General features: G+C 51.6%; 1 protein-coding gene across 1 annotated transcript in view; it reads right to left on the reverse strand.

Annotated features, from left to right (window-relative positions):
• Nucleotides 1–567: 567 nt before the first annotated feature.
• Nucleotides 568–26,318, reverse strand: part of NECTIN1 (nectin cell adhesion molecule 1) — a gene marked incomplete at both ends in the record, with an annotated part of 94,569 nt that continues 68,818 nt past the window's right edge. Inside the window, 4 exons of the mRNA XM_084275001.1 lie at nt 568–786; nt 13,312–13,422; nt 13,924–14,011; nt 15,950–16,097. Coding sequence (XP_084131127.1) covers nt 568–786; nt 13,312–13,422; nt 13,924–14,011; nt 15,950–16,097 — 566 coding nt within the window. The remainder of the gene's footprint in view (nt 787–13,311; nt 13,423–13,923; nt 14,012–15,949; nt 16,098–26,318) is intronic.

Consider the following 26,318-nt stretch of genomic DNA (forward strand, 5'->3'; position numbering starts at 1 on the left):
ATGGTTCAGCAATCTTGGCTGTTTAGCTCTTTACTCAGGGATTTCCCATCCCCGCTGCCAAAGGGGGGCACGAATTTCTCCAAAGGAGGAAAATATAAAATGCTGCAGCCTGAGATCTGAGCAGTGCTGTGCTGTAACACTAGACACAAACTGGACCAGGGGCTGTGAAGAATCCACACCGGGCTTGCCTGGTGCAAGCGGTGTAGAGACTGACACACGGGAACCTACAGACATGAATCAGATTGGGCACATCCCATCCAACACAGGGCAAACCATCACCCACGTACACATGCACACACGGAGCCAGCTTGATACAGGAGGGCCTGGGTGAGAAAAGAAGGGTGAAAGTACTGAGCGAGACGTGGGCAAAGGCAGAGTGTTCCCTTGAGCATTAGCAAGCCAGGCAGATACTTAACCTAATCATGTCAATTACAAGTGCACCAAAATTTAAAAATCAATAAATAAAATCAGCGATGGCAGAGGGAGATCTAAAAGGCCTTGGTTGTTGAGCCACAGGGTCAGGAGGAGTGAGAAACAATAGCTTCTTCGTTTTGCTGTGCTGACACTTTAAACATACTGTTCCTTAGGACAGATGTAAGGAGCCCGGGAACCGGGAGGCGGGCAGCAGAAGGAGATGTCAGAATGATGAGGATAAAGATCTTGTGGGAGATCTGACAGGGGGGTATAGACATGAGGGATCTTCTCCAGATATCGATCTTCATGTGAGTAACAGCGGGTCAGGTAATCACTCGCATTCGATATCTCTGAGTGACACTTTCCAAAGTTCTGTAGGGAGAGACAAAAGGCAGCGGGTGAGAACTCTGGGACCACCAGCCATAAAACACACAACTCTGAGCTCCGTGCTGAGACACACACACGACAGGTAGGATGGGAAATTAAATAGTTCTGCTTACTGCTTCAGGAAAATAGAGACCCAGGGGATAAATCCTCACATTTCAAAGCTCCTCTCTCAAAAATACCCATATTGCTGAGGAGTGGGTATAGATTTTGCATGGTATGGCCCTTGCCTGTAAATGCTCTGCCTCTCTGGGTAAAACAAGCAGTGAGCTGAGAAAGGACAGTTTGTTTTCAGTCTTCCTCGCTCTTCCACACCTGGGTTTTGAAAAAGCAGTGCCTGTGTGTGTCATTAATCTAATCCAGGCTCCTGCTCCTTCATTTAAAGGGCACGTGTCTCTGACCAGGGACTCTGGAGGCAAAACAGGTCCTTGTGCCTAATGTTTACCTAGAACGGATTGCCTGGGCTAAGCTTTGCCTGGGCTAAGCTTTGCCTGTGCTAAGCTTTGCCTGCAGGAGCAGTTCCACAGAAGCCTCAGAGCCACTTGTGGAAGTCAAATCAACAGAGAATATAAAGCACTGGCAAGATCGACACGGCTCTGCGGCCCCCCGATCTTCCCTCTGATGAAGACTATTCCTCCAGAGTCTTTGCAAAGTTGGATTCTTCCTCTTTAAGTGCCAAATGAAATGAAAACCCCTCGGAGTCCACAGTGCTTTCTCCTGAGACCATTTTGCGGAGCTGTGGCAAGCGATGCTGAAGAAACACTGCTTTTTGGGGTGCAAAAATCCCAGCAACCTTTTCCCTCCCAGCAAGCTCCATGCAGACAGCAGCAATGGGAAGAGAGAGGGCACAGACACGCCACCCCAACATCCCCCCATCCCATTCCTGGTGTGCCTGGGGGACCGCTGTGCATGCTCGGAGTGGGAACAGTGCTCCCTGCCTGGGGCTTGGGCTCCTCAGAGAGCAGCAGCAGATGGGAAAGATTCACCCCCCTCACATACCCTTTCCTCTGGTTTGAAGCCCTGCAAGATGAGCCAAGCAGGAGGGATATCTAGCCAGGACACTGCTCTTGGTCTTTAAAATCAACCACGTTTGTGGGTTCTCACCAAGGGCTCATCTCTACGAGAGAGCAAATGCACTGGCTGTTGCCCTTTGTGCCTGTGGTTTGAACTGGGGCTGGCTGAAGTAAGTAACTTGCCCTTGAGTTCTTCTTTGTTCCCTTTCAAAATACCAGAAACAGTTGGTTTAGTGGAAAGGACAAGGACTTGACCCTCAGGAGAAAATGCCTGAAGGAACAGAACAATCTACTCTGCCTGTCTGCTGCCAGGTCTTGGATAAATATTTCACCAGGATGCTTAAAAAAATCATACAGAAAACAAAGTGTCGACAATAATTTATTGATGGTTCAGTCTGCCAGAAGAGGCAAGAAGCAAGTTGGAGGGCTGCTCAGTCTTAAGGCAGTTTCAGGAGCAGCCTTGTTAAGAGCAGCAAAGGCTGCTAGAGGACAGAAAGTTGGAAGGCTGCTGGAGGATGTAGGACAGGAAATGTTAAGGTCAATCTCATTTTCATTTCCCTTTCCTTGGTAAGGGAAAAACATTGACCTGGCCAGATAGCAAAGAACAATAGGCTCTAGGCCCATCTGTTTAGAATTGCTGTGGTGGAATCTGAAATTCGTGTGGGCCATTCCCACAGCCACCTCCTGAGGCTTTTGTCCACTTCTGGCTTTTGTTTGCAAAGTAGGAACGTGGAGAGGTGGTGTGCAGCTGTTTAACTGGAGTAACTCAGGCCAGGGCACACAAGGAAGCTTCACTAACCCTGCCTTAAGCCCTGCAACCTCTTCCTGGCTGCTTTAGGCAGTCCTGATGTACAGCTTCCCTGTTCCTAGGTGGGAAGGAGAAGGTTTAAAAGTCAAGGCTCAGATTTGCACTGTAGGACACACAACCCTGTGGCTGGAAAACTGAGCAGGCTGTGGCAATGTCTCCTTTGAGCCTGGAGACAGTTATTTTCATACAAATACTATACCATAAAGAGGGACCCATATGGGAAGGGAAGCAGGAAACAAAGAACAGCTGATTGCTATTCTTCTGATTGCACCAGCCCATAAAAAGGCATAAAGAAGGGCTAGCAGCCAGGGAGGGTGTTAGTCAGCATTGAATGTGTGAGGGGCTTTTTCCCCTCTGTAATCTGTTCTCAAGAAATCTCAAGCACAACAGAATTCCTTTCCATATCTGCAAGGGGGGAAATAAAAGTATGAGCCATGGTCTCCTTCTGTTCACAGAGGTAAGTCATTAACTGGTGGCTCAGCTTTCTGGGTGAAGCTAAATTGGAAGGGAAGTTGTCTCAGGGGTTGAAACTTAGTAACAGGCAAGTGGGTCTCTCAGCAAGGCTATCAATCTGTGAACAACTGAATGGGAGAGAGGGTATGTTTATGTGCTTTCTGGGTATGCAACAGAAGAGCATGGGGCTGCAGGCTAATGTGTGTATGCAAAAGGTGTAGTAGGAAAGAGGTTCTCAATTAACACAAGTAGCTATCTTGTGTGAAATGAGCTGGTTGTTGGCATCTCACGCTGAAAGAAGCAGAAGGGATCAGGCTACTAGTTTGTGGGCTGCCTACTGACAATACATGGGGTCAGCAAAGCCTATTTCATTTTGTTTATCTATCACTGTGGGCATGAAACAAGCATCCATGAAGTAGTGCTAGAGAAAACAAGTGCAATTTTGTCAGCACTTCTCTTTGGCCTGATGAGCATGAACAAGCTCTTTTCTTCCTGGCCAGTGTTTTGTGCTCGCTCTTCCCAGGTGGGAGTGGGGCCAGAGCAGGGCAGCTGGAGAATGCTGCTGTGGGGCTCTGAGGAAGAGACTTCCCTGCCTCCTTTCACCTTGCTTCAGCACGTGGAGCCAGAAGTCACACTGCTCCTGCTTTGTGCCCCTGTCTCGTTTCAAGGTAGAAAGAGGGGAAAGAGAGCAAAACCAGCCTGATGTTTTTTAACATACTTAGCAGCCGGTGCCCTTTGACTTCCTTCTCCAGTCCCACTGTGACTTTTCCCAAATCTAATTTATCTTTAACAAAGTTTGAAATTAATTTAGGGATAATGAACTAATTAAATTGAACTGGCACACAATTCTGCCACCTTCCCCCACCTGACTTTTCCCGCTTGCCTTTGTTTCCAGCATGACTCCATACAATTCTTCATTATCTGGGTTACATCCTCCCCTCCCAGATTTATTTTCAAGAGCTTGATTAAAGGGGATGTCAGCAATTTATCTGTTTCAGGCAGCCTGGCAGATTACCTTTAAACGGTCTTTATTTGATTGAATTACAGAGCTTTCATTTCTGCTGTTGCTTACTCCCAACCCTTCTCCAGCCCCTATACACCTCTCTCCAGCTTTTCTTCCATTTACAGGTCAGCTCTTTGGTAAAACTAGGGGTGCTACAGACCACTTTCCCTCTGTCCATGCCTTATACTTCTCATCATCCTTAAACAGTGATTTCTTAATAGCTTAAAAGTGAAAAACTCCCCCTCAGGGTCCTGAGAATCATGTGCAGCAGCATCTTCAGGTTTTCCAGAGAAGAATATAGCAGAGGGAGCGTTGGACAGACACTGTTACAGAGGACTGTGGCTTCTGCTATTGCTTAAAAGCTCAAGAGCCAGTTAATAACCTCTGGTGCAGTTTGACCTTGGCATTAGCCTTGCAGCAGGGCTCACAAACAGAAGGAGGCTGGGTTTCCCCACTTGGCCAGACACAAAGTAAACACCCTGCATGTTCATGAACTTGATGGATGTGTTCACCTGTTTCCTGGCTGAGGAAAGTTCCTGCTGTCCAAAACTGTTCAGACTTTGGGCTGACTACCCTGACCCTCTCCATCTTGAATTCTGGGATCTAGCACAGGCTGATGGATAGAAAAAAATCAGTGACAGAAACAGAGGACTGTTGTCATAGTGTGGACCAGTCAGTGGAGAGGATGTAGGTGTTGGAAGACAGACACTATAAAGGGAACTGAAAATATGAACATTTCATAATGGTGTTGGGAGCCTCACATCCTCTTCTCCCTACTCAGCAGTTTGGAGCTGCTTTCCAACTTCCAAGTATGGCCACAACTTTAGGTATCTCCTGGCATGCTCCTGCTCTCCCATACCTTATCTATGAGGGAGTTCCTGCAGTAATTGTGGTCCTGAGTAAAGATTAACATACCAGACATGGGTGGGAACCAGGGATCTTGATGCCCTGAGCTTGCTCTTAGGAGAGGTGGGCTTTTGTGAGGGCAAAACTGAGAGCAAGCAGGTTCAGAGGAAGAAAAGGTTGAGCATGAAGAAGGCTGAAATTCCCGAAATACAGGGTGAGGACCCGTGCACCCACAGGCACATGCAAGTATTACTTATGGAGAGAACTTGCTCATGAAGTTGCATTCCTTCTTACAGCATGCTTTGAACTCTGTAGTAGATACCTGTGCTGGATCCCTGTGGCATCTTAGACCATTCTTAACTGTAAACACTTCCCTCCATGCTGTTTCTCTCTTAAGTCCTTCTTTCTACCCTCCCAGAGTCAGGACAGGGTGGGGAAACTACTAAGAAGCCACCTTAGTTCTTTGCTTTATTTCTCCTGAAAATTGGAATGGGGCTACTGACCTGGGGGGTGTTCAGGTAACCTTGGTGTTGATGGGAAGGGAATGTGGTAACTGGGAAGCGAGTCAAGGCTCCTTCAGCTGATGGTTCTGCAATATCCACAGCTCAGCCTGCACCAAGTCAGTAACTGGTGCAGGTTTAATGGCTTTATAGGGACACTGAGAAAGCAGAGCTGGGAATCTGAACCCTGGTCGGTAATTTGCTGGGATCTCAGTGTCATCTCATGGTTTTGAGCTATTCTTGCTGTAACAGGGACAAGAAATTCCCAAACAAAGCTGGGAACAGAAGTGTGGGGAGGTGAAGGAGAAGGAAATAATTAAAAAACCAAAACCCCCCTGGTAAGACACACCACAGAGCAGGGGGATTTTGTGGCGGTGAGATTACACCTTCAAAGCACCATATGACTGGCTTTATTTTTACTTCAGAGAAACTGGGAGGGTTTCCAAATTTGGATTTGGAGGATTACTGTCCTTTTGCTGACAATAAAATCCCCCACCCCGGGGAGGACAAGGTGAGACCTCCCAAGATGGATTAGGGAGCGCTTGCCCTGTTTGTGGAGTGGGACTGGCCCTCCAGTGCAGCCCGAGACGCTGTTGGGAATTGGAGGTGAAGGCACAAGGGAAGGTGGCTGCTTCCAGCCACAGCTTTGGGCTGGTGTTTTCATCCTGTCTCTGTGTGTGAGAGGCTGGCAGTGCTGCTGCCTTTGGGGACAGGCAGGTGCCCAGGAGCTGCTCGGCTCCTCTCTCCAGGGACAGACCCCACGATAGGAAAAAGCAAACCCAAACCAATCCAGAACTTACTGTCCACTCTCGCTCGTTACGTCTACGAAGACCTTGATCCTCATTCTGGGAGCAGGGGTGGGTGAGACACCGCAAAAGAGAGAGGTTACCGTTCTGGTCCGAGCCAAGCCTGCTGCAGACACTTACCTAGGAAGGCTTTTGCTACAGCAAGGGAACTCTACAGGGCTGCTTCCAACACAGGAAAACCAGGGACCACAGGGATAAAGGCGGACAGAACTAACCCATTGCACACTTTCCACCCAGGTGTTTATGCTCTACCTCAACCCCCTGTTAGCATGGATGTTCCTAGGCTGCAAGGAGGCACTACATCAACAGGATTGTGCAGCAGAACTCTTTAAAAATGCCATTTCCCCCTGCTTATTCTCCTACACAGAGCTATTCCTCTCACTGCCAAGCATCCACTTCCCTGGCCCTCTATTGTCTTCTTCTCCATCCCTAAGTTACTGCTCTTTGTGTGCCTCCTGACCTGGGAGGGATTTGGGAGCTGCAAAGCACCTCATCTCTCCCTTAGCTTTCTTCCTTGCCTCCCCACCCTTCTGTGCACCTCTGCGTTTGGTACCCCTGTGGGGCTGTACCTCCATTAAACCCACAGCACCCTCTTCCCACCTAAAATGCAGCAAAATAAAGGGGAAGGAGAAAAACAGAAGCTGCAGTCATCACAGCTGGGGGAGAGTCGTAGCCAAGGAGGGAGCCACCAGTGCTGTTCTTGGGCATTATCTCATCCAGCAAGTCTCCCATGGGGTGGGAATGGAGAGTTACCTCCCTTTCAGATAGGGACCTGGTGCCTTTTAGTACCTGAGAAAAGGGTATGATGATAGTGTAGGGGGGTGTAAGAAGGGCAGAAGGCACCTCTTTCCACTGCAGACACCATTCTATTTCAAAGGGTCACCAGTAGCTAGAGGTGGTCTAGATCAACCACTTGTCAGTGCAAGCTGAGTTCTAGTCAGTCCATGCTGCAGGACCTGAGCTTTCTAAGGAGCTTGGTGATGCTTAAACAAAGTGGTGAATAAAACATGAGAATAGGGAAGCAGCCAGGTTTGGCCTCTAATTCTGAGGAGGGTATTTTCTTCTCTCAAGCATCCGAACATGCTGTCTACCCCAACCTCACACAACGTAAGCCCTTCTTACTTTTGCATACGTGGTCCCTTTCTGACTCTCTCAGATGCAGGAACCTTTGCATGTTCCTGTATTCTCTCACATACTCTCCCACCTTGTTCTTTCACACATGCACATATGCTCCATCTTATCTATAGTTCCTTCCATGCACACAAACTTGCTTTTTTTTCCCCTTCCAGTCAGTCCCTTTTCCCTTCCCTTCCCTTCTTGTACTGACTAGCTTGGAAAGGCCTTCTTAACAGCTCCACAAAGTTTTTTGGCGTCAGCTTCTGCGCATCCCAGCATTGCTGCTTTGCTTCGTGCTGCTGAGCCTTGCAAAAATACCCCAAACCCAACTCTGGCACCAAGAGCTGTACCCTTCAAACCCACCTCCTTTCTCCCTGCAGTCTCCAGCCACACTGACTGCAGAGGGGCAAGACCCCTGTCCTGAAACAAAGCTGTTAACCCCTTCCCCCCTCCCACATGCCTCACCTCACTGTAGAAAGCAAAGGAGAACACTGCAGAGAGCATGCAGAGAAGGCAAGGCAAGGCATTCCTGTCAGCACCCCCAGAAACAAGGGCAGCGAAGAGCAGCCATCATGGGCAGCGTGCAGGAGGTGGAGGGAGGGGAGGGGAGGAGAGGACAGACTGGGTGCGTGGGGGCCACTCCACAGGAAGGGAGGAGATGCAGGGGGTGGGGAGCAGTGACTTGGGAGGGGCGCAGTGCGGAAGGCAGAGTGTGATCGTGTACCTTGAGGCCAGAATCTGAGGGGAAAGGGCCTAGAGTGACATGCGCTAGCGTAAGTTGGGCTGGATGGTTGCATACTCGACTAGGTCTCCGCCAGCATGGATGGAGGTCCGAGGACTGGGTGACGAGGCCAGAGCGGACGTGTCCAGCTCTGCATAGTGGACATCACAGTCCTTGTTGCCAGGGTTCTGGAGAGAAGAGAGCAGCAAGGCGGTGGGGACACGGGAGGGAGGAGTTGGGGGTTGAAGTGGGGAAGGCAAGGGAGTGAGAACCGTGCCGAAGGTGGGGAGCGAGTGAATGAGGCGGGAGAGGGAGTGTGTGGAGGGTGGAGGGAGAAAGAAGAAAAGGGTGAGGGGGGGAGGAAGAAAAAACAGTTAAAAAGAAGGAGGTAGGGAGGTAATGAACAATCAGTCAGGTAAAATCCCAAATCCAAGGTCCCAATCAATGGCATTGCTCCCCAAATCCATCACTCCCAGCAGCTGCCCCCTCTGCTCCTTCCAGCGGGGCTGCTCCCAGCTGCACGATGCTGCTCTGATCTTCCTTCCCTTCAACCTCTCTGGGATAAGCGTCTTCCTGAGCTGCGGGTGGTTGGCTGCATTCAAACCTCACTGGATCCCTGAGCTGTCAGTGCTGACCTGGGACTGTGGGGTTCGCTGCAGCATGCTGGGGGCATGAGTGAAAGTCACAGGGGAAGGCTGGAGTTTTGGATGTCAGGAAGGAGTGGCTTCAGGGTTGTAGCTCCAGGGGCAGGTTGGCAGCAGGCACGTTACAGAAGGGAAACAAACAATGCTGCTTGGCCAGTACTCCTGTTTTGCACTATTATATTCTTACATTCCATGTTTTAACACGGGGCTTGACTGCACAGAACTGCACAGATTAACTGTGCAGCATGATTTTGTCATTATAATAATGTCTACTAGATGCTACAAGCGTCCTCCTTTGGCATGAAAATATTTATGGGTATCCCCTTACTAAGCAGGCTTATCAGCAAGAACTGTGTGGAAGGAATATTAGCCAATTTGTCTGATCATTCCTGCTCAGGCATCTTTCCTGGTTTGCAAGTGATAATGGTCAGATAAGCTTGGGATGCAGGGTGGCAGGGAAACCTCATTGCTCGGCAGGGAAACTGAGTCACCAGGAGGAACGCTGGTGTCAGCAGCTGAGGTGTGAAGGGGTAAGTACCATGGCTGCTTCCCCAGTGGGGTTTTTTTGTGCTAGTTTTCAGGCCTGGTTTCAGTGCCAGCAGTAGTCAAGCATCTGCTCAGCCTCTCTGAGAGGAGGGAGTTGTCTCTTCCAAACGAAATAGCTTTCCAGTTTCTCTATCCCCTTTCCAAACTGGCTGCATCACGTGGCAGCTACGTGAGAGGTGCTTCATTTGGAAATGTTTTTCTCCTCTCTGTTTGGAAGTGTCCTCAGCCACGTGCCAGCTGTGGCAGGGCCATTTTCTGGAGGTTACAGCTCTGGAACAAGTGGATTTAGTGCCTGTTGCTGGAAGGGGCTATTCAGCAAGTGGTTATCTCGGACAGCCACGCTGTTCTGTGGCAGGGATTGGCTCCCTGCTGACATCCGTGAGCCATGGGATGAGAGGACAGGGAAACACAGCTGTAGGAGCATCTGCAGTGCCCAGTTCTCCTGTGGTGCTCAGTGAAGCTGGAGACTGGGGGGCCAGGAGGCTTGAGGTTGCCTCTGCCCTGCCCACAGGGTGGCTGTGGCAAGTTGCTGGCATGAAAGCTGTGTCCCACGGCCTCTGCTTCACGTCTGGGCCCAGACTGTCTATGGACACTTAGGAAAACAGTGATGCCCATTGCAGGCTCTCACCTAAACCTATGCCCTGAAGACCTCTCTCCCTGTGAACTTTGTATCTTGTTTTCTCATCCAGTCCTACAGAAAGGCAGACAAAGTCTTTGCCTCCTTGTTTCTATCCTGTCTGCTTTGCCTCACTCCTCTCCAAAGAAGTGCCTCTTCCCACTGGAGGTGCTCTCTCCATGGAGTTCCCCTCCTTTCTGCTGTTCTCGGGCTTGCTCGTGCTCCCTGCTGCTTGTTTGGAGTGAAATTTATTACAATATCAATAATGTGACTTGTATACAAGGTCTGGCACTGCCACGTGCAAGCACTGGCTGTAAATCACCAGCATCGGCACCCCGGTAATTGCCCTGTAAACTGAAAGGAATGATTCTGCCGTCTGCAGCAATGAAACTTTCTCTCCTACCTGTGCAAATGGGTAGAGCTGACACGTAAACTAATCACACTCCTACACACACACCCCCCTCCAGCTCTCCTGCTCGCTCTCGCACACACAAGCACACGGTGTCTGCGGGACCCATGGGCAGTGCCAGGGACCCATGGGCAGTGCCATGTGCACACAGGGCACACGTGTGCCTTTCCCCACACATGTTAATTGGCACACACGGGTGCTGCCACTCTGACATGCACACACAGACCTTGTAGGTCTTCCCTGACCCAGGCTCAGCTCTCCCTGCCAGCACGCATCTCCACACATCCACACACATGTACCTGCACACTCCATAGATTCCCCCTCCACCTGTCTCTCATTTTCTCCTGGCAACTCTCTCATCACCCCCCCTTCTCCCCACCGTTGCCATCTCTAATCACTTTCTGACTCCTGTTCCAGTGCTGTGAAACTGTCACCCCCAGGCAGTGGCTTTCCTGCTGCCTTGTGAGGAATCTAGTTTATCTCAAATTGTGAGGTTTTGCACAGTTAACTTAAAGCTGAATGCACCCACCCTGTTTTCCTTCCTCTTCCCTTCCTCCCATCACCTTCACCAACATCCCAAGTCAAATCTCCAGAGGAAGTGCAGGCAGAAGGAGAATATCTTGCTTTTCTTTTGAGCCTTCCCCTCTAAAGGTTCCCAGGACCATGTCTAGAGCAGAGTAGCTGCCTTGCATCTGAACACAGTGGGAGGGGGATTGTACTGAACTGAGGTCGGTGGAGACCCAGTGAAGCTGAAGGAAGTGTGCTTCCCTCCTCATCCTCCAACTGACCCATCTCTTGGGCAAAGGACTGTGCATGTCTAGCTTGCCTTGGTTGGTCCCTCAGCATGCTGATGGAGGGTGGTGTGCTGGTTTTGGCAACCACCACTGCCCCTGCTGCTGTTCCCTGGTGCTTTCCACACAAGTGCTGTCCCAGCTCAGCATCTCCTGTGCCTGGCATGAACAAGAAGCCCCTGCAGTCCTTCAGGAGTGAAAGAAGCGATGCCTGTGAGTGGTCTTCCAAAAGCTTGGCTGGGCAATGTGATGCACACCTGGCTGTGGCAGCAGCCTGCTTGTGTTAGCTGGGAGGAATCCAGCAAAACCAGCACTTCTTGGCAGTGAAGTGATGCCCTTCTTCCCCTTACCAGTCACGAACTTGAACAGCCTGCTGCCTGCCCAAAGGGTACAGGGATTTAGCAAGAAATGGGAGCAAGCCTCATCTTGTTCCTGGGGCAGAAAGCCAAAGCATGGTGCATGGGTGTGATGAGGGAGTGCAGTACCATTTACAGGGACTGCCAGCCAAGCTGACCAAGAGACAGGTCACAGCTGTGCTAGACTTGTGCCAAGAGCGGGCACAGCTGTGGCAGCAGTGCTTGAGTTACCTGGGCACCACATCCCCAGCCCAAAGAGAGCTGTTTTGTGGGCCAAATGGAACGAGGGCTCCACAGTCCATCACCCCTTGGCTAAAGCCACGGGTAAGGAGCAGCACATGCCAAGTGTGGGACACAGAACTGCATCTTCTCAGACCTGGATTGAGAGCAGCAAACTCTGTTCCCATGGTTACAGAGCAGCTACCCATCAGGCCCCCATCTCACATCACTAACTCTGCCACTTAATTAACTGACTGCTCGTTATTTCCCGAAATGAGCTCCTCCATCCTCTTGCTTCCCTGAAATTTGGTGCTCAGATGCTCTCTGCAGAGCAGCCCGTCTGGCCTTAGTGTTCTGTGCTTCATTTAAAACTCAGCTACTACTCAGCAAGGATCAGGAAGAGCTGGAAACAAGCCCCAGGACTGAGGAAGAGCTCCAAAGGGAAGTTTTTCTTTAGGGACACTGGCCATCTTCATATGGGGTGAAGTAAATAGGATCACATCAGTACAGCTCAGCCCAGAACTGTGTCTTTATTGCCAGTGCCCTCGGCATCTGTCTCTCTGCAGACTTCTGCTAGCTAAAGATCACTGGGCCCTGTCCTTCTGTTATCTGCACAGGGAAAACACATTAAAGGGTCATACCAGGATGAACTGGAGCGGGGGTTATAATTAGTTATGTTCATAAAATATTACTCTGGTATGGGCTGGTATTTATACTGCCTTCTCAAAGATACGGGGTCACGTTGATCTAGAAGCAGCAGGCTTGGTGTGCAGTGCTTTGAACCACCCCTCGTGGAGGAAGGGATGGAGAGAGACCTGCAGCCTGTACACAGGGATCTTTGGGGGGGAAGGAGGGGAGCAGCCCCATGCCACAGAGTGATGGAGGGGAAGGATGTTGTCTAAAGTCTGGGAAGAGGAAGGTTTTCTCTTTTCTCATTGAGGAAGGACTCTAATCCTACCTGATTTCTGTGCCTTTGCCTTTTGAAGCTAACAGTTCCTCCTTCAGCCTCAGTCCTTGAAAGCTGACTGTTCCCGTACACATCTCTCCTTGACCCTTAATCCCTCTGCTGCTGCTGCCTCACATTAGCATCTCCCTATCTGAGGCTGAACAAATCCACACACACAAAAAAAGGGGGTTTTAAAGAACTTGGTGTCAATTGAGAGTCAAATGCTGGCACGCTGGGCCCTGCAGAGAATGGCTCTGTGAAGCTCACACCGCAGGGCTCGTCCTTCAGCCTCAAACCCTCACGGGGGGCTCAGCTGCAGGAGGCTGGGGTGGGATGGTTGGCTTGTAGGCTTAGCCATCATGTGCAGGTAAAGGTGAGACTACCCCAGGTTGTGAGAATCCTCTGATGAAGATTTGGAACATGCAGGGTGTTTTACTGAGGAGTGACCCATAAAGGCACAGCTCCAGGACCTATGGAAACCAAGGGCAAAAGGGGCAGGTGCTGGATTAGGGTCAGTGGGCTGAGGTCAGAGTGTGAAGGTTGCCTTCCTCCGGGAGAGGATGCTCCTGGGCTGTGAAGGCTGGTTGTTCACCCCCCATGGCTGCTGGGGGTGGGGAGGGGGCTTTAATTTTTCAAAGGTGAGAGATCCTGTGTGGAAGGCGGTGGGGCTGGGTGTGAGGGTGAGGCCAGGCAGGGCTCTCAGCATCCCCATCTCCTTACCGGTTTGTCGGAGTAGGGGGAGGGCTCGGTGGCTGCCATGTCATAGTATGGAGTCTGCAGAGGGAGCTTCTGGATTTCCTCCTCGTGTTTCATGTTGTCTAAGTGAACAACCTGTAACAGAGGAGAGAGAAAGGGGTGAGGAGAGCAAGTGCTATCCCTCTGTCACAGCTTGGGGCAACGTCTGCTTCGGGTGATGCCCCTACAAGTTATCACCATCGAGAGCAGCGCATCTTCCCTCCTCCCTTGCTCCCACCGTGTTATTTGCCTCCTGTGCTCTTTTCTTTCATTCTCACACCCCTCACTGATACTCATGACCTTCAAAATACTGGGTATGTTCAAAAGTCCTCACACCTGAGAGCCCATCTAACACCGTTTTATTTAGAATTCAGTTCCCACAGAAGGCAGTAAGCAGGATCCAAGCTGCAGCTTCCAATTTGTGCCAGTCTTGGGGGATTCTGGGCAGATGAGCCCTTACTCTCTGTCCCTCAAACTCAGGCCAAAGACTTTGCTCTGGCAGACGTGGTTTTTCCAAAATTCCTGCACTGCAGAGAGTGCCCCAATCCTTTTTCCTTGCCAGGGGAAGGAACCTGCATCTGGGCTGGGGTGGCATACCTGGATGTCTTCTGCAGTCAGGTGGCTTTTCATCTCCTGTTTCCTTTTCGGTGGAGGGGCAGGTTTGTGGGATGGAGGCAAGTCAATTCTGCAGGTAGAGAAGGGGTTGTCGATTAGAGAGCAAGAGAAAGGGGTCTGCTGGCTTTGAGATGCTGTAACAAGCCGGATCCTGCGGGCACCAAAGAGTTGATTTGTCACTGAACTGCCAATATAATCATATAGATTCTCCTCAGTGACCCTTGGGCGTCCTCCTCCTCACCCTAATTAGAATTGTTAATGGAAATAAACTCCCTCCTAGCCCTCTGTCCCTAGTTCCAAGCAAATCCCTGTTGGGATTGCAGGTCCCAAGGGTGCAGCTGGGGTACCTGTCTCCCAGTCCTGTTTTGGAATGGCTCCATGTCATCCCACAGGAGGCGGCTCGTTCTATGGCTATAGGGTACCAGAACATGCCTGGCAGTGCTGACTGCAAATCAACAAGGTAAAGTCAGCCCCAGTTTGGGACCCTATCTGGAACAGTAGCCCCTGCCACGTGCTTCCCAGGGGGAGTTTGAGTTTCCCTTATAGACAGGCTGTGCCTCTCAGGGACATTTATCCCTGACCCCCAGTCGGGGGGTCAGCTTTTGCCCCAGGGCACAGGGATTGGCAGCCATTATAATCCCAGCCTAGAGACTGTCTGCACATTCTGTCCATATGCACAGATGTGTCTAATCCTTTTACAAAACTTATTAACACTCTGATCCACTAATTAGCTGGCTCCCCCTCCCTTCTCTGTATAAACTTCACCAGATCTTCTGATAGAGACTGGGGCTATCCTTGGCAACCCAATGGATTCCAGCGTGAGACCAGAGTGGATGGGGGGGAGGGTAAAGTGGGTCCCCAAGGCTCCCAAAGGCATTGACTTTACATGGCTGTAAAGAAAAGAAATGCTATTTAGGGACTCCACAATAGAGGCGACAACTCTGCAGACTAGGGCACCTTTGTGCTTCTGTTCTCAGCTGAAGTGGCTCTTCCCTGTGCCTGCCTGGAGGGCCATTGTGGGGAGCGGATTGTCTGAATGCATCACTATCACAGGGCAGAGCTGTTGATGCAATTTCACCTTGTGGTGCTATTTTTTGTGTGTTTGTGTGCCTTTCTGTCTCTCCTCCTGTTCCCTCCCTCTCCTGCTATCCTCCAATGCCCTCTCTTCAAATGGGATTAAATGGAGCACAAAATGTGGCCAAGATGTAACAACAATGAGGATTGGGGGGGTGGTGGGAGGTGGGTTGTGGAAGATAAAAGCAGCTTCTAGCCTTTGGGCTTTCCTTTTGGGTGGGATGGAAGTGGGGGGATGCTCCTGTGGAAAGGCAGTGACAAAATGGAGCTGTTCAGCAAGACGCTGGGGAGAGGGCTCTGTTCCTGCTGCACAGGCTGCACTCCACACCACCCAATTCCCTGCCTGGGGTCTGTGTAAGGCAAAGCAAAGCAAGTACCTGTCAAGGAGAGGAGTCCCTGGGGCATCCCCTCTCTCTACTCTCCCACTGCCAGAGTTCTTGTTGTCAGGCTGGCACCATATGTACAGAACTGGAGTGCTGAGTGGATGTGAATCCTTTCCAGAGTCTTTGGGGCACATTCAGAGGTGCTCAGGGCCTCTCTGAGGCCCCTCTCTGGTGACAGAATGTGACTCTGTCTAGTTCAGGAGCCTGAAGCCTCTTAGAAAAGGGAAGGATAGGACCCTCCTGCCCCCGGAGCTGAGCTGCATCCAGGGAAAAGCAGCGTCTGGGTCAACATCACCGCTTCAGCTTCCACTTAAGGCTTGTGATAAGGGTTTGAAAACAGGAGAGAGCAGGATGGAAAGCACTGGGGGGGAGCCCAAACCAGGGGAGAGTCAGAGGAGTGAGCTAGAGGAAGAGCCGGCTGGAGCAGCCGTGTGCTCCGGGCTTTCCTTGCACACGGACAGGCAGCAGAGGGGCCGGCGCTGCTCTGTCTGCTGCCCCATCCGACAGCACCTGTACCCGCAGGTGCTGTACTGCCAGCACGAGCTACCTACAGGTCGTTGTCGGTCTCGGTGCGGTTCTTCTGCTGCCGCCTGTAGACGATGATCACGGTGACAGCCACGCCGATGATGAGAGCCGCCGCCACGACTCCTCCCACGATCCCAACGATGCTTCCTGGGGAGCCCTGGGGCAGGGGCTTATCTGCAACACAGGGAAGCGCAGGGGGAGGGGGTTAGGGCATCAGACAACGCAAAGACCAGTAGAACCAGGGAGCAAAGGGGCTGAAACGGCCTCAGGTAGCCGTGTGTGTGCGGGCAGCTTCGTGGGGCAAGGCAGGATGTACCAAAATGCAGCAGTCAGAGCTGAAGAGGAACAGGGGTCTGTGGCTACAATTGCAGCCCACTCTGTCTGGGAGAGCTACCTGCTTCCTTACTCTATTCCCCCATCCCCCCTTAGGCCAGGTGATTGTTCCTGGATCTGTTCTTGTGCCTTGGTGCTGCCCTTGAAGAAAGAAGGGTTTAGGGAGTAAAGGTGCTTCCAGGAGGAGCAGGGGGGCTTGCGTGGACCTTCTGCTGTATATCCTGTAACTGGCTTTAAAGCCCCCAGCACTCTCTGACACTGTGACTTCACTGAATTCCAGGCCCTGTTGAAATGACAGAGAGCTTTGCTGTTTGTGGCCCTGAGGAAAGCCAAGGACCAGCGCTTGATTTACTGAGGTGGAGCAGAGGTTTGTGCACCGCTCAACCCTGCGAAAGAGAGTCCCTGAGTGCAGGATTTAGGGGTGAGGGGGGGATACACTGTATCCTGAATTTCATCTCCTGTTTGCCCGGTGGCTGGAGAGCTCTGTGACTTGGGCCAGCTCCTTGGTGACTAGCGTGGCCCTCATTCAAAGGAAACCTATCCCACGGGCCTGATGGGAAAGCGCTTTGAAACGTACGATAAAAGGATTTAATTTGCTCTACCTTCCAACCTAATTAAACTTGAAAACTAGCTAATTGGTACTTTGTACTTACAGCTCTGGCAGTGATGAAAGAAGGAGATAATTGGAATGGAGGAAGAAGGAGGAGGAGGAGGAGAAGGAAAAGAAATCCAGGGGAGGGGAGCAAGACAGGGATGAGGAAACAAGGTGCTTTCTAGAAGTTGTCAGTCGCACCTGATTTTTCTACTTGGGTTAATGCATGGGCTACTGGCTGCTCTTAGAGAGTAGGTGCTGGACTGGATGGGCTTTATTTTGCAAGAATCACACTGATGGGCTTTATTCTGTGAGAATCATGCCTTTGGGCATTGTAGCAGTAGCCAGGATCTCCACTAAGCTCCTCATGCCCAAGACCTCAAAATTATACCCACCTTACATGCATGCATGGCTACAAAATGTATGCACACCTTCCCAGCCTAGGCAGGACAACTCATAGAGGGCTCCTCAGGGTGAAAATCTGCCACTTACTCCCACCTCACATCCACAGATTCAGCACTTGCTTAGCTGGGCTCCCGACAGTCCCACAGACCAGATGCAGTTGCGGAGCTCACTGTGCTGAAACGCTGCCAGCAGCCTATTCCCAGATCTCACCTCACAGCCAGCCTTCTTCACCTCTCAGATTTGCTGCTGTCATACAGGAGTGAACTGAGGTGTATAAACATTTCCCAGGGAAACCCCCTCTCTGGTCGATACCAACAAATCCCCCAGCAGAGAACTGGAGTGTTGCCTCTGAGCACGGAGCACGTGAACTCCCAGCACCGTGCCGAGACATCGCTACCGGGGAAGAATTTGCCTTGGGAATCACCTCAACCATGATCCCCCATCCCTTTCCTGAAGAATTCCATGCAAACCCACTCTTCTCTTGCCTCACAAGGACACCCCAGAGCCTGCATCGCTCAGCACCCTGCACCCTGCCTTCCCCTGTTCCTTAATTAAGAGCTCAGAGCTCCACGTCGAGCCATCAGAACGCGAGGCTCCTCTCCCCACTGTCCTCAGCGGTGGCAGTCATTCTTCCTCTCTCTCTCCCCTTCTCCATAAACCACATTATCTTGTAAATAATATTTCTGCCTTGAGACAGCTCCCTCACAGCCGTGCTCAGGCAGACAGCTGACACGCTGCAATCCAAACCCCCCGACAGCATTCGAGATTGCGGCAGGGACGGCGACTGTAAAGAATCTTCCAGTCACTTTGGCTGGGGCATTTTGGTGATGGATTGGCCCCTAATGGCTCTCTGGATGGCAGGCAGTGAGCAGAGACCATCAGCTTTCCGCTGCTGCTGTAAATCTGGGGGGGAGGGAGGTGTATGGGGGTGTGTAGGGGAAGGGGACAGAAGGCAAAAGAGGGAAAGGGGAATAAATTAATGAAGCAAGCTGAAATGAATCTCCAGGAACACAAACAGGGCTGTGTAATAGCAGAAAGGGGCCAGGAAAAATTAAAGAGGGGGAGGAAAGAAGCTATTAGTTTGCAGAAGAGAGAGGAGTAAATATAGGGCACTGGGTAAACACGTTAAGGAGGTGATGAGAGGGAAAGAGTGGGGAAGCACAAGGAGAATATGCAAGGAAACACAGATGTTTATGGTGTCTCTCAGTGCTTCCTTCTTGCCAAGCTGTCCAGACTATGGTATGAACATCCCAGCTGCCTAAGATGGGGCTGTGTGGCGATGCAGTGCTGCTGCAGAACGGCAGGTGCCCAGCAATGCCATAGCCCCACGGCACCCAGCCCTGCCTCTGCGTGTGCCGGGCTCCTCTGTGAGGGTGAGCTGAGCTGTCCTGCAGGGGATGGTCCCACCTCTGCAGGAGCCCAGCTGGGAAGCTGCAGTAAGAGGAAGCACTGGGAGGCAAGGAAGGTAAAGGGGAAATGAAGGTCCTGAGAGAGCAAGAGAGTGCAGAGGAGGTAAGCAAATGGGAAAAGGTAGATACACCTTCCTTTCTGCTGGCTCTTTCCTATTTCCTGGGGTTTGGGGATTTTTCCCCCCTCCTTTTCTAAACCTTCTTTCATCTGCAGCTGTGTATTTCCTCAGTCTTTCCTCCTTGGGGGAAAGCTGTGACTAGGACTGTTAGGAGTGGGTCACCTGCAGCCCAGCTTATTTCCCTCCCCCCCTTGTGTGTGCTGCCTCTTCAACAGGCAAAGTCAGAGGCATCAACAGGGCTTTTCTGGAGGGCAGGGTGGCTGCAAGAAGGGGTGTTGTAAGTCAAACAGGAGGGCACAGGGAAAGCCTTGGGAGAAGATGGTAAGAACGGGCAGATGAGGATTCAGGTACAATGACAGGGCTCTTGGGCATCCCTGGGAAGATGTCTGCAAGGCATGTGAACCAGGATCAGAATAAATTGGCAGGACAGCTCCCACACTGGAGTGGGAAGAGGCTTTGCCAATTAAGGATGCAAACCCCCTTGCTCTGTGTCACGCTCGAATAATTTAAAACTCTCTGAAAAGTTGGTGTGAAGCAGTTGGCAGCGAGGCAGGTACCAGAGAACCCAAAGGAGCTGAACGAACAGCTCAGCCTTATCTGGATGTCTACGGGCTGCTGGGAACTCCTTGTTCCTGCTGGAAACAGAATTAATTCACAGTATTACAATTAAGGAGAAAAGAAGGACACCCCACCCCCAGTCTGTTTCGGAGCAGTTTTGTTCCTTGCTTTGTTCTCCCACGGCTCTTCTGGAGATAGAAGCAGACACAGGAAAGGAGGAAAAGTGGCTATCTCTCCCTAAAGCATCCTTCCAAGTCACCTGACAGTGTGTATCCCTGGGTTTCCAAAAGTAACTAGGAACAGATGAGCATCTTTCTACCAACTGCATCATGTGGAACATTTAGCGAAGTGCTGGTAGTGTCATTCACCACTCCCAATGTTTGGTTCAGTCACACCGAGCAGAATGGTGCTGCCAGTCCTTCCCAGTGCCCCAAGGAGAGAAGAGGAATGTCCATCCTGGAGAGATGCATCAGGCACGGTCACAGCACACAACCAACAGTGTTTCACAGCACCGGCTATGAAACACCCCTTGTCCAAACAGCCGCAGGGCTGACAACTCTGTCTGGACCCAGCAGCTCAGATTTATTGCCCTGCCCCAGCAAACAGCCACAGCAGCATTTCAGGGGACAGAGACAAAGGATGGGGCTGTCTGTCGGTGCTGGGCTCATGGGGTGATATAGTGCAGCTGTGGGGTGCAGCAGCAAACAGTACCAGAGGCACAGTGAAGGTGCTGGGGAACCAGCGAGCAGGGGAGGTGTGCACAAAGGGAACCTGAGGCTCAGCAAGGACAGTAAACTGGAAAGCTTCCAGAAAAGGGTATGCTAGAGCAGAGGGAATGACTCACTCTTGGTATGGGTGGAGTGATGTGGAGGACTTAGTGAAAGGAAAGCAAAGAGGAGACAGCGTCTGTCACACTTTGGAAGTACAGTCTCTTCCACTGAAGCTACTTCTGTGCCTGGGACATTTGGATTGTGAAGCTGTCTGGGATCTGGGATGGAGAGTGGGGTATTCTACATCCCCAGCAAGGGGCTGTGCTGTGCCTGTCTGGATGGACCTTCTGCCTAAAGCGATGTGTGCACGGTGACACGCAGCCTGCACAGGCAGAGAGGAGCAAATCAGTGCAATGGGGTCCTGTGAGAATCGCACAGACAGGGTGGGACAGGCGTGCTGGCAGGGTGCCTTCATTTGGACCAGAGCCCCAGGTCTCACAGTGGTGCTGTCAGCATTGTGTCCTGACCGTCTGACATGTATTCAGCCTGCGCCCCAGCTAATTGCTGATGCAGTAACCCCCGTGCCCGGGGTAACTCTGGAAGCTGAGTCGTCTCTGGGCCCAGTTTACCTCTGCTGTGAGAGGAGCTGGTTTGCTCAGAGCACCGCTCGCTCTCCTCCTGCCTTTGCCTCTCCGAACTTACCCGATCCCTCAGCGCTTTGCAGAAAACCAGCTGTAACAACACACAACGCCTCTAATAAGCTATTTGCTCAAAGACCTGCCTGCATCTGTAACCAGCTGCAAAGTAGGGTTCCCTTTCCATTTATCACCTCCCCTCACAACACAGATCTGTGTCCTGGCTGGCTAGCCAAGGCACCCGGCGAGGCACTGCCTGGCTCACAGGCATGCTGTAAATCGGTGGGAAGGAATTGTGATTCTTTCCCTTTCTTTCTGCTGGCAGCTTTGAAGCTCTCCCAGCTTCCAGCCTCACTAGAGTTAACGTTACCTTGGTGCTCGATCGCATCCCTGTTCGCAGGCATGCACAGCCTGCGTGTCTAAAGCAGCCTGTCCCAGGCCGGTGCCAGCTCAAAGTAAGCTTGGCTGTGACCTGGATTGTCCCCCTGGCCCAGTGGAAGGGAGGCTGCACTTGCTGGACTCTTTCTGCCTGCTGAACCTTTGAGCCAGACAATGAGATCAGAATGATGCATATTTATAATACACTCCACCTGACACATTCCAGGGAGCCTGAGACACGGCAAGTTCGCAGAGCTAAATTAAACTGAGTTGAAAAGCTTGGCAGAACAAATACATCTCCAGTTCGGTTTTAACGACAAGAGCAGGATTGGCTAATTTGAGACACGCTCCAGTAGCACACCCACCCCCGGGCACAAGCTGGTTCCGAGCCTCGTGGTGCCTGGCGCCTGCAAGGGGTTAATGGAATGCTGCTCCCAGGAGAGCCAGAGACTGGAGCTCCTAAGGCTGATGGGCAAAAAGGCAGGGTAAACAGCAGGGCTTGCGTGGCACTGGAGGTTTTAAAGGGGCCTTAAAGCCTGAGGGAGGAGAGGTGGGGAGATTTCTCTGGGGGCGGCTCCCTTTGCTGTGTACATGAAGCGAGTCCCTTGCAGGGATAGTGAAGCCTCCAGAGGATAAAAGGGATTATGAGAGGGAAGATGCTGCTTGGAAAGCTTCACTGGGTGACAGAAGCGTAAGGAGAGCAGAGCTGATCCAGCAGTCCTCCCCACCCCTGCCTGCCAGGGGCTGCTCCAGCTACAGAAGGAGCTCAGGACCAATCTTGCTGGCACGAGAAGGTGCTTTGGTTTCGTGTCATTTCAGGAGCTGGAGATGCAGCCAGCCAAGCAAAGGTTAAGCAACAAAATGAAGTCAGAGGTGCTCTTCTGCCTCTGCGCCCTGATACAAGCCAGAAGGAATTTTAAAAGCTGCTCCTGCCAGGGTGTTTGTTGATGTGAGTCCCATTTACACAATCAGCCACCGCACAGGCGAGTGCCAAGCCCAGCCTGACACTGCTGCTGCTCCGGGCTGAGCCTCCTGCCCCTGGAAATCCCCCAGCGTGGGCTGGGATCTCACCTCCCCCACCGGGCTGCTCTGCATCCCACTGCACAGCCCTGCATCTGCTCCGAGCAGAGGCACTGGGGGGGGGGGCTCGGCCACATCGTGTGTTTTGGGTGGGCCAAAAGCCAGTGTCTCCAGGGGTGGTTAAACCAGGAAATGCTCCTGACCGCTTGCTGCATGGCCCTTCCTTTCCCTCCCACAGCAGGAACCCCTCAGGACTGCCAAGGCCTTCTGTGAGTGACCTCATACGTCCCCTCTCTGCTGAACACCCACTGACCGGGAATCCCCTGGGTCCTGACCGCGTTTGGAGCACGGGCATCCCACTGTCTAGGTACTAATCACAACAGCTCTTTGAGATCCCTGCCCACTTTGCTTTTCTCTGTAATTTTCACTAGCCCAGCTGGCCCTTGAAGGCTTTACAAGCTACTCTCCTGGCTCTGATGAGGTTTTGGGAGCACTTGGTGGTGTGGTGTGCTGCCTGGGGTGCCTGCTTTGAAGAGTGTACCCAGCTGGAAGTGGACACAGGGGTGTGCTTGGTATTAGTGGAGATTTGACACACGTTCCAGCAAAAGCAATTCCCTTGCCATTCACCAAGGGTGGAGGCAGCTCAGCTCTCTCCAGTAATAACCAGCTTTCCCCCCTTCCTCTCCCGCATGGGAAGCAGCAGAGACATCCTTGGTTAAGTAGCATCTGGTTAAGTAGCTGCTGGCAGCAAAAGCACGTCAGGAATGCGGCTTTAACCCGTAGTGACCTTCCCTTGCAATGCTTCCCGGTGGCCACTAAAGGAGGATGGGGTTTGGATACCAGCAATAGGAGCAGCGTGTTAAGCCCGTGGGATTCAGCGGAGATGGGGACTGAGTTCTCCAGATTAGCTGGGCATCTCCTCTTGCCGTCCTCTGGATGGCAATCCAGATTCTGGGATGTCCCTGTCTCTCTGTGCCACTCAGTGGCTCAGGCAGAGGGGGCCCAGATGTGACCTCCTTGTCTCTAACCCATCCATCCAAATCCAATACAGCCCTCACCCTGCCCTCTCTCCACCCAGCTTGGCCAACTCCACTGACCTCCCTGCCTTTGCAGGACCAGGGGCTGCACGGCTCAGTGCAGCCATATGGAGAGTGCCCCAGCCTGTTTCGGGGGAGAAGATGGGCTCTGGAGAAGATGGGAAATGTTATCTGACGTTTCCTCTGCCTCCTAGCCCTTAATTTTAGTTCTGCTTCATTTCCTTGCAGCTCAGCAGAGTAATGAACAATCAAATCCCTTTGGTAATTTATTTCTTCTGCTGTACAGTTTCGAGGAGGTGATGACACTTGAAATTGCCTCTCTTGGAGGGATGAAGGGGCCAGATCCTGAGCCCCATTACACCAGAGTGTGTCTCTCTTGATCTTAGCAGCCTGCTCTAGCTGCCCGGAGCACAGCATGGTCCCACATCCATGTTTAGCCAGAGACAGAGCCTTGCTCCCTTGATGAGTCCATTAAGGTCATGCTATTACAAGCAGCCACCAGATGAGTTCTGCCAGATAGAAGGTACAGGGATTGCAGCTCAGACCCTTATTATTTGTGTTAATAGAGCTAATTTGCTCAACAGTCTTCAGCAGCACTCCTGGGAACGTCTGGCTCTGATGACCATGTGCCCTGGGACATACTTGTCTCCTGTTGCCCCCGGGGTGCTTACAGCCCAGGGCAGCTGTATCTTGGATGTCCCTGAAGGACGTGAGGAGGAGCTCCCTGCTTGCTTCTGTGCTGGGAGCCTGCTGGGAGTTAGAATCATAGAATCATAGGATGGTCTGGATTGGAAGGGACCCCAAGGATCACAGAGCTCCAGCCTCCTGCCACAGGCAGGGACACCAACCTCCAGGCCTGGAGCTACACAAGGTTGCCCAGGGCCCCATCCAACCTGGCCTTGAACACCCCTAAATAGGTGCAGACATGGACTTTGTGTGGCAGGGTGAGGAGGAACACCTCTGCTTCTCTGCCTCCTGGCCCAAAGCACCTGATCAGTTGTGCAAAGGGGAAGGTGGACCAGTGCCCTCATCTCCCCTGGTAACCTGCACACCGACTGAAGATTTGAATAACTATTCACAGTCTGCCTCTGGAGGCCAACAGAGTTTGTGGCTTCCAAGATGACAAAACAATTCTTGTGTGTTTGAGGATAAGACCAAGGATCTCCTTGGATACTCCACTTCCCATAAGCAGATACATGGGTTGGAAGCCTTTGCTGAGGAGATGCTTCACTCGCTGCTGTTGGGTTTTACTATTTGTTGAAACAGTTAAATTCTAAAAGGTTAAATTCTATCAGGCTGGAAAAGGACGCAGAATGACTTGAATACTACAGGGTGATCTGATGGCATCAAAGAAAAAGCTATCACAGGTTCCAGTTAATAAAGAATTAAAAGGCAGGAATATAATCAAGGCTGGTCTACATGATTCATGGGAAATGGGCCTTGTCAGTCAAACACAATGCCATTTTTTGCCTACTAAACCAGTCATCAAAGTTAAGTGTAGAGATGGAATTGAAAATAGCTTAAGAATGGCTAACTGACAGGTCTCAGGAGGAGCTGTCAAGAGGGAATCGCTGTCAGTGGGCACGTGTCTGCGGAGTGCACAAGGGGAGAAGGTGGGCCTGATGCTGCTTTCATAGGGTGTGTGGGACCAGGGACAACCTCAGTGCCATAGCAGTCCCTGGGTGAGACAGAGCTCGGTGGATTCATAGAGAAGCCCGTGTGCCGACTCGGGGCATTGTAATTCCACCCCTGCAACACTCTGTGTCCCTGGGGAAGCAGCTGTGTTTGGGAAGAGGATCCCAAAGGGAAGAACACAGAAGGTGCCTGAGTATAGCTCTTCAGCAGGTCTGCTGGCACTGGACCTTAAAGGATGTTCCTTGACATGAGAAAAAACTGGTGCCAACCTGCAGTAGAGGAACAAGCAAGGGCTGGGAGCTGGACACGTCGTGTCCTGCCCCTGCCAAGGTCATGCTGTAACCCACAGACAAGCCTACCCCATCTCTAAATCCTTCTCCCCATCCTAATCCCCTCCTGTGTGTCAGCCTTTTTTGGCTAAGCTGAATGCTGCAAGAGGGGAGGTGAGTCCCTCTCTGCAGCAGGGAGGGTTGTGGGCCTTAAGGAAAGAGAATCTCAGGGAGGGGAGAGGGGTCTCAGCGCCTCTGTGGGGGGTGCAGAGCTGGCTGTGCACATCCTTCTGAGTGGGAACAGCCTCCACACATCCTCCTCTGCAGGTGCCCCTGTTCTGTTCAGGTGACACTTTCCAGGCAGGTCCAACAAGCAAATTTTTAGGTCAGTTGTAATTGGGAAACCTCGTGTGGAGCTATAAAACATTAGTTAATATGCTGGAACTATCTAGTTAAATGCCAATTATAAAACCCCATAAGCTCTTCAACTCAAATATATTAATAACATAATTAAACATTTATTGCTTATGCAAATTAAAAGTTAAGTTAATCGGACATCAATGAAACCCCAGGAAGTGACCATTTCAGTAACTAATTTCTATTTAATTATGATTCCTGCCTATTATAAAGCCCCCATGCCATTATTTCTGGACTGCTCTGCAGTGTTTACTTGAGCTGTTCAGACTCAGCATTCCCACTCTGGTATCCATTCATAATCCCAGGCAGCTGTGGCATTCAGATGGACCTCGCACAGCTGGCAGCAGCTGGACTGGGTGCCTCTCCTCCTTGTTGCTCCTTCTCCTCCCTGGCTAAGCTACTAGGAAGGGTACCCAGAATTACACCTCCCCAAATTCTGGAGATCCAGGGCAGAGGCAGGGATGTGGACCCATGGAAAGGGACCCGCTGGGGACGGTGACTGTGAGCCTGTGTTTGTGTATAACCCACAGGCAGAAGTGTGCTCCAATAAGCAAGAGAAGGATTTAGATCTCCCAAGTCCACCCCTGAGCCCTCTCCCTGGCTCCCTGCACGCCTTTGCTGAGGTCATGTCACTTCTCTGCACCACCCCCCCCACCCCGCCTCGGGGGACAGGCACTCTTCTGCACGGTGGGAAATGATGGGCCTTGGGGGGGATGAGCGTTTCGTGATGGGATCAGCTCCTTGGGTGGACAAAAACTGTGTGCCAGCAGAAAGCTGCTGTTCATTATTCTAGTGAAGCAGTAATTGAAAGGGCTGGGAGCTGCAGCAGGACAATGTGGCGAGGCCAGGAGATGGGAAATGAAGCGTTTTGTTCCTGA

Source organism: Gallinula chloropus, assembly GCF_964237585.1.
Source record: "Gallinula chloropus genome assembly, chromosome: 24".
Lineage (NCBI taxonomy): Eukaryota > Metazoa > Chordata > Aves > Gruiformes > Rallidae > Gallinula > Gallinula chloropus.